The following is an 8940-nucleotide window of genomic DNA, read 5'->3' as shown; positions in this document are numbered from 1 at the left end:
CAGAACAATTAAATACAAGAATGTCCAGATGACGTCGCGCGGTCAAACGTAAAAGTATGTCGAAACGTCGCGGTTCTCTACTCAACCGTCTTACGGCAAACGTAAAAGTATGTCGAAACGTCGCGGTTCTCTACTCAATCGTCTTACGGCAAACGTAAAAGTATGTCGAAACGTCGCGGTTCTCTACTCAACCGTCTTACGACAAACGTAAAAGTATGTCGAAAGTCCCGGTTTTCTACTCAACCGTCTTACGAAAAACGTAAAAGTATGTCGAAAGTCGCGGTTTTCTACTCAACCGTCTTACGGTAAACGTACAAGTATGTCGAAACGTCTCGGTTCTCTACTCAACCGTCTTACGGAAAACGTAAAAGTATGTCCATCTTAACGTCGAACGTAAAAGTATGTCGAAACTTCGCTGTTCTCTACTCAACCGTCTGGCAAACATAAACGTATGTTTAAACGTCGTGGTTCTCTACTCAACCGTCTTACGTCAAACGTAAAAGTATGTCGAAATGTCGCGGTTTTCTATTTAACCGTCTTACGTCAAACGTAAAAGTACGTCCAACGTCGCCGTTTCTACGCAACCGTCTTACGGCAAACGTAAAAGTATGTCCAAACGTCGCGGTTCTCTACTCAACCGTCAAACGTAAAAGTACGTCGAAGCGTCGCGGTTCTCTACTCAACCGTCTTACGTCAAACGTAAAAGTATGTCCAAACGTCGCGGTTCGCGGTTCTCTACCGAACCGTCTTACGTCAAACGTAAAAGTATGTCCAAACGTCGCGGTTCGCGGTTCTCTACTCAACCGTCTTACGTCAAACGTAAAAGTATGTCGAAACGTCAAAATGTAATGGACTGTAGTAAATGACATGTTAATATTTTGTGATATGAAAAAAGATTAATAAACAAAAACAATAGTTGAAATAAACTCCATAATAATACATTTATTTTACACAACTATACACAGTAAACTACGGGATATGATATACATGTATATGTACAAAATATAATGAAGACGACATTGCTGTATGCAGATTGAGGGCGCTGTCTATATGGAGGCTGATCAGCAGCAATTTTATTATACTTTTTTTAAACCACTATATTACACACACGCGCACACACATGCTTTTAAATGACAAGTCTGTATCCGAAACAGAACCCAATGATCAACTTAAATATAGTACGCACCCTAATTTGCATAAATACCCGTCCAGTAACTTCTAGTTACAAACTAGTTAGTCAACATTTTCTAATATCGACTGTCAAGGCTCATATATTAATAACAGAAAGAATATAATTGCTAAATTGGGATAATCAACAAATAGAAAAATTAATATAATATGTATAATATATACTATATAATTATATAAATGTATATTATATAATCATATAATATCTATTCCTAATACATACATGTATATATAATTATATACATACTATAGACTATATACGTTTTGTATATTTACATATGAATACAGGTGGATCGTCACGTGATGATGACGAAACAGGTAAAAAATACAATACCGAGATTTTATATATAAAAAGAAATAATACAATAATAGTTGAAAATCCTTGCACCAATACGTGGTCTACATTATCACTAGAGAATACATAACTTTAAATTTCTCCCATTTTAGAGTTTAAAAACATTATTATAATATTAGGAATGAGTTGTATAGCCACTTACATACAAAGGTTATTTTTGCTATTTTTTTTTAATGTAGTATATATTATACAGTAGTACAGAAGGCTAGGATTGAGAGACTCTAGCTAGCATGTGCATAGAATGACATTATATAAGTTAGACAAAGCTTGCTAGAATTGTCCATACTTTAGTTTTCAAAAGCTATAATCATGGTGTATCACTGTGGTTTAATGGTACAACTACCATGGTGTTACATGTGCAACCATGGTGTTACATATGCAACCATGGTGTTACATGTGCAACCATGGTGTTACATATGCAATCATGGTGTTACATGTGCAACCATGGTGTTACATGTGCAACCATGGTGTTACATATGCAACCATGGTGTTAAAGGTATAACCATCATGGTGTGAAGAATACAACAATGTGTTTTACATAAACAACCAGGACACTATGGGTACAGTTAATGGTGTTGAAAGTACAACCATGGTGTTACATATACAACCATGGTGCTACAGGTACAATTGATGGTGTTATTGTTCCAATCTGGTTTGAAATACACAACCATGATTTGAAGGGTACAGCCATGACATTATGGGTACAATCAATGGTGTTAAAGGTACAACCGTGGTGTTATATATACAACCATGGTTTAATGGGTACAATCATGATCTTACATTAATTACTTTGAGGCATAAACTAGTAAATTCCTTTTCAGGTAGTTTTACCAGTACCACTAATACCATGGTTACCATGGTTACGTCTAAAACTAAAAAGATGTTAATCTTTGCATTCAATTCTGGCGTACAGAGCAACTATAAGGTTACCATTATAGGCAATTTCTAGTATTAAACCTATTAGGTATTATGTATATCCTATTAAATATAAAAAAGATTAAATCCCGCAAACTTTTTTTTTCTTCTTTCAAATAACAATAATTGTCTTATGCTAGAATATTTATTAAAGATTTGAATCAATGAGTTTATATTATAACACACATGTTTTACAGCATTTTTTAAAGATTTCACAATACACAAAACAACGACAAAGTTGAAAATCTTTCCTAAACATTGACACTTTCCTAAGATACATCCTTCATATACATTTTGCGAAACTGATTTCAATCATCCATCAATATATTTCTCATCTTATATACCAAATATATTACATATATTTTCTCATACCAATCAGTTTCGCCAATTTCCCCGGTTCAACATTTTTTACTAGACACAGAAATCACAAACATGTTTTGTTATTTGTTACAACACACACGTGTACAAGCTAGAGTAGATAAGACTATGAGATTAATTCAATTGTTATTAGTACAAATCAGTTGATTCATATCTATTTAAACAAACTTAAAAGTTAAACCTCTCAGAGGTTTCAGTTAGCATGCAAGTAATTCGATTAAATTAAGCAACATAATGATGAATAAAAAATTCCTTTTAAACTCAAACAAATCTTTTGAAGTCTGTTTGTAAAATAAAATCATAGTTTGAATAAATTTAATCCACAAATTCTACCCTTTCTGTACATCAATCTCATTATTAGAAAATATTTATTGGTTTTAATGATATAGCTAGTTTGTGTAAATCATCAATGATATTCATTTATGTTGCCATCGTCGTACTGAAATACCTACGCAGTATAATCAGTTATAATTACATTAATTCACTTATTCAAATTAAATTAAACAATTAAATTAACTCAATTAACAATCCCATCTTGTTTTAAATCAGACTTTTGTCAAGAGAGCAGCAAATTGTAGTTCATCTTAAATTTTAGAGGTAGAAAATTATACTTTTTACAACAAAAAAACCCAAAATGTGTATCTTATAAACAAATTAATTAATAAATGTTCAAATTTACAATTATATTATTGTGTAAAGTCAGTTCTCCGAAAACAGGACGTCATCTCTCATGCTAGAATTTTCTTTTAATCAAAATTTGTTCTGATTCGTAAAAACCCAGATTTTTTTTTTAGACTGGAGGCTGTTGGTGAGCAAGAGTGTCCAGTTTACGTCTCCAGTTATCGAAGACTTGACAGTATATAATAACATATTATAAATATATACACGGTAGTATAAGATTTTTTTTATATAATTATACTGTTATCATGTCTGATAGTTTTTACAAGATTAAAATGATGGGAGTCATTGTAAGTAATCATTCTCTAAATCACTAAATCATTAAGATCATTATCACAGATCTTAGTGTCATGATTAAAACACCACCTGATTGGCTACCCAGACGTTTTAGGTTTACTAACACTTAGTAGCCAAAATTTTATTTTCTATAAAAATAAATGAAATATAATTAAGGTATAACTAAATTATATATAATATATGGATACATACTTAATTCATCGCTAATTGTTACATAACGGGACATACTCACTCTCAACTAAGACTTTAAATATGCCGATCGGGCAACAGTATAAAAATGCTATCTTTGTAACTCTAAGGCGAACATACTTTAATCTTCTATACATGTTGAGATACATCTCAATTCGAATATAATCATTATTGTATATAAGTAAATTATATATGTTAGTTTTTAAAATTAATATATAAATTTAACTGAATAAAATAGCAAATTATAGAAAATATAATGCTTGTCTAAAAAATGTAATATGTACCTATTAATAAATCCTGAAATTAGCAAAAGATATCAGTTATATGTTTTCTATTAAATTAGTCAAAAATTAAAATTCATTGGAATTAATATATAATTAAAATTTATGTATAAAACACACAAAAAAGTTTGTAATTTATTTTGTTGGACCTGATGCATCTACATGTCACAGGTCATATTTAGATGGCATAGGTCATTTCTAGATGTCATAGGTCATGTCTTTCAATATCTCCTTTCAAATCATCTACAATTGATAAGACTGCTATCAGATTAACGACTCACAACCATAATCACATAATAATCAAGGTAATTTGCATAATCTAGATCATTTGCATAACCAGGATCATTTGCATAACTATGATCATTTTCATAATCACAGCAGTCTAACTCAAAACACTTCGCATATAATAATGCCAACCTTTGCGACATGTTCGTTAGACTGGTTACGAGTCTAAATAATATTATTAAAGTAAATTGCGCAATAAACGAAGAACCTTGAGCCTATAGCGTTATCACGTTTTGGATACAATATTCAAAAACAATGTCACAAGCCATGTCTCATCTGTTTATAATTGCATAACATTGTCACTTTTAAATCATCATTTATATATAAAAAGTTAGAATGGTTGTACCTCATTACACAATACTTGTTTAATAAATGGGATCGTTAAGATGGCGGAGGACAAACTGATTTGACAATTCAATGTCGTACATGTCCACTAAATACCAGGTTCACTAGATTTATTTTAATACAAGTTGTTATCACTATATTAAAGGCAAGGCAATAGTTTCTGAAAATGACCATTTTTAGTAATTTACTTTGATATATTTAGGTTAGAATTTACAAAAAACATTGCAAATTTGCGGAGATTTATTTATAAATTTCGACAGACAGATATAAGGAGATTTATTAGTGGTATTTAAAACGTGTATTAAAACTTTGGACTGTTAATTGGATACATCATACAAACAGGGTAAAATTGTAAACACTTGGATTATTTCACAGACTTGAACCTTTTACATTTTTATCTCAGGCATGGCACTCATTTTTGGAAAGAATACTTGCATATTGCTAAACTCTAAACACTGAATCAAAAATAGTATTGCCACATATGGTATGATCATATGATATTAAAAATCAAATTAAAAGAAAAAAAAAAATTGCTAGGCTTGGTGTTTGTGGTGTTGTTTAATTTATAAATGTTAAAATTGTTAACCATAATGTTAAAACTGTATATAATACATTCAGTAATAAAATGTTTGCTTTTTATCTAACAATGCTCTACTTATTTAATTAATTATTAATTAATATTCTCTAGCTTTTATAAAATGTGGTTAAAACCTGCTACTGTTGACTACTTGCGTTGTCCTACACCCAGTACTTGTGATTAGATTTCAACTGCATAATGTCCACAGATTTACTGCATTTCCATTTCTTGCGGTTCCATCATTTCACGCGACTCCATCATCTCTCGTTGTCGATCCACCATTTCTTGATGCCGTTCGAATAACTCGTGATGACGATCAATATGATCGACCATCGTCGGTGGATGCAGTGAGTATGGACTCTCCAAACCGGCTAGACCCTGATTTGCCGCTGCCGTAGTTGCCGGGAATCTGATCATCCTCTCACCATCACGTGTGTAGAACACGTGCCGAACTTCGTGCCGTTTGGCTCGCATCATTGCTTTGTACTCTCCGATTTTTAATTTCTTTCCGTCAATGATGCACGTCCGTTTGGGGCGTGGTTTATATTTGTAGTCGGGGTATTTCTCTAGATGCGCCTTGCTTAGTCTCGCTTGCTCTTCATAATACGGTTGTTTTTCTGTATTAGACATGTTTTTCCATTTTGTACCTATGAAAAAAAATTATCATTATCAGTTTTACTTTCCTAAAAAAATATCAATAATTAAACTAATTGGTAAAAGCAATCTAAGTCAATAAAAAATGTCAATGAAATAAATTAATGAATGGACAAATAGATTGTTTTAATTAGTTAATTATACAGTCAACTCTTTAAATACCGGACTCGTTGAAAACCGTAAGCCGTTGTGTCCAGTTTTGGTACTTACTTTGAAATATCAAAATAATCTAATGTTACCAATTTATTGATGTATAATTAATTAGGAGGGCATTTAATTATCAATCATCGTATTAATTAATCAATCAGTAATTATTATCGTCATCACAATCAAATACTGCAAATGTAGCGAGCAGATCAACAACAGTGTCACATGACACCATAAGAACGTACCAAGTATTTTACTGATGTTTGAGTTATGCATGTCTGGATGCCTGGCTAGTATTTTGCGTCGTTCCTCCTTCGCCCATACCATAAATGCATTCATGGGCCGTTTGATGTGAGGTTTGTTTGGGTCGTTTTTACGAGTATCTCGATACATCCTGGCAATTGTTGCTGAAATATACAACCAAATTTTATTAGATCTGTTGTCACATTTGATTACGTTTGTTGTCCTATATTAAGATGTCCAAATATGGACACACAGCTTGTTCAACAATTATGCATTTTTTTGTCATTTTATATCATATTAATTATTAAATTTATTATGCCATTTAGTTCTTTAATTGAATAATTAATAGTCTATTAATAATTTCCATCTTCTTTCAAAATATCTTTTATATTAAATTTCTCATATTAAAAAATATGACTTAGTAATTAATAGCAGCAAATCTTCAATTAATATTTTTTTTTTGTTATAAATTTGATAATTTATATTGTAGCTTTTTACTGATCAAACTAGTTGGACAAAAAAATGTGATATGCCCAAATATGGTAGTGATATGCCCAAATATGGTAGTGATATGACATCACCATGTCCATATATGGGCACATCATATTTTTTTCACATAAAGTTTAATAGTGTAGACAAAGCTTTACTGGAAAAAACATTTAAAAAAAAAACAAAAACATAAAAAAATAAATAATAACTTACATGGGTCTACTTGTATGTCGACCTTTGGCCGCTCGTCTTCTTCGGTAAGGTCAATAACAATACTACTATTACTTTCATCCTAAAACAAATAAAGAAATTTATTTATCAAATTGATCCAATTTACATATTATTACATTATTAATTATATACTTCAATTTCTACTGAAATAAATATGATAAAAGAATTTCAAATATTTTACTGTTAAAACATTGCCATATATAATAACAACAATCAATAAGAAAAATATAAATAAAGTATATGTTTGTATAGTTATTTGTTTCTTTCATATATTTATATGTTTATTTGAGGGCCCCTTGATTGATTTAGGGTCACCCTCTATAAATAAGATTAAATTAAATAAAAATAAATATATTGCTCCTTGTTTGTTTCTTGTGGAAGTACATCCAAAAGGAGTCAGTATTTATTTATTTTAAATGTTCAATTTTAAGTTGCTAAATAGTAAAAAAAAAAAAATATAATCTTCTAAAACAAAACATAGTAATATAAAAATATAATGTAAAACAGATTATTTTTTAAAACATTTAATTATATCATTTCTTTTTCCAAATTTTGACTCATTATCAGACTTAGACACAAAAAACAAAAAACTGTTGTTTTAAACCAAATCTTGTTTTTATTAACGAAACTAAAGATAGAGTAGACACTTGCCAAACAAGGAAGGATATGTTAGTAAGTGTGGGCCGTCAGCACAGACAAACCGACAAAAGAAAACCAAAGAATAGGAAGATCCTATAAAAAACTGGCGACACAATGTCACAGCGATCGGCCAAAAGCAAGATGAGACACAACGTGCTGAACGACATCATTGCTTTTATACCGAAACAAACAATCATCAATAGGATATATACACAGAATAGTTCTGCGTTGAAAACGTGTTTATATCGGCCTACGCCATTGAGGCAATTAAACCTGCTATTAATGGGGTAACCTTCTGACTGACAAGCGTGGAAATAGGCCGCTTATATAATGCATTTTCTCGCAAAACAAAGCTTCATATACACTCAATAAATACATATTTAATTCTGTTAATAATTAATAATAATCATAACATAATATTGAATCCATTTTATGATTACGTACAGATCATTGGCTTATTTTTGTCAATATCTATAATGCTGTTTTTGTTCTATTCTATTTCAAAATAGGAAAAATTACAACACAATCTGACCTTGACTCTGCTAGATATATGTTGATATGTATTAATAAACGACCTACAAAATGATTACACTTTTTTTAAAACAAATGTACATCAACAACGATGTTAAATCCATGTTCTATCTTGTCATTTTTGCCTGATTAATTTCCATTAAAATCCTCCAATAGTTTTATAAAAGATCCTTCATCTATCGAACAAAATCCATTGTCATCTCCCCAATCCATAAGTTGATCTTACAAAATCTACTACTACTTAATCTAGCAGAATATCACGAACACATCTCAACAAAGTTTACTTATAGTAGAGCAGTTAACGCCATAAAAATAGCCAAGTTGTGCATTTTGTTATCAAAGCATGAAACTTTCCACAAAGTTTCTTTGATGTATATAGATTCAAAATATCGGGGGGTGCCAAGTGTCCAACGTCCGGTATGGCGGCCATCTTGATTTCAAAATGGCCACCATAAAAACAAAAAACAAAAATATCAAAGTTTCATAATGGATCATGTCTAAATTATTCTACTGCAGTA

General features: G+C 30.9%; 1 protein-coding gene across 4 annotated transcripts in view; it reads right to left on the bottom strand.

Annotated features, from left to right (window-relative positions):
- Nucleotides 1-916: 916 nt before the first annotated feature.
- The window catches only part of LOC140055642 (transcription factor SOX-5-like), a 128928-nt gene continuing 120904 nt past the window's right edge, over nt 917-8940 (bottom strand). For all 4 annotated transcript variants that reach the window (XM_072100991.1, XM_072100992.1, XM_072100993.1 and 1 more), the window contains 3 exons: nt 7235-7313; nt 6535-6696; nt 917-6135 (listed from right to left, as the gene is read on the bottom strand). In XM_072100991.1, the coding sequence (XP_071957092.1) occupies nt 5699-6135; nt 6535-6696; nt 7235-7313 (678 nt within the window). In that variant the 3' untranslated portion in view covers nt 917-5698. The remainder of the gene's footprint in view (nt 6136-6534; nt 6697-7234; nt 7314-8940) is intronic.

This window comes from Antedon mediterranea, chromosome 7, assembly GCF_964355755.1.
Source record: "Antedon mediterranea chromosome 7, ecAntMedi1.1, whole genome shotgun sequence".
NCBI lineage: Eukaryota > Metazoa > Echinodermata > Crinoidea > Comatulida > Antedonidae > Antedon > Antedon mediterranea.
Note: the sequence above shows the minus strand (reverse complement) of the source record. Positions and strands in the feature narration are given on the sequence as shown.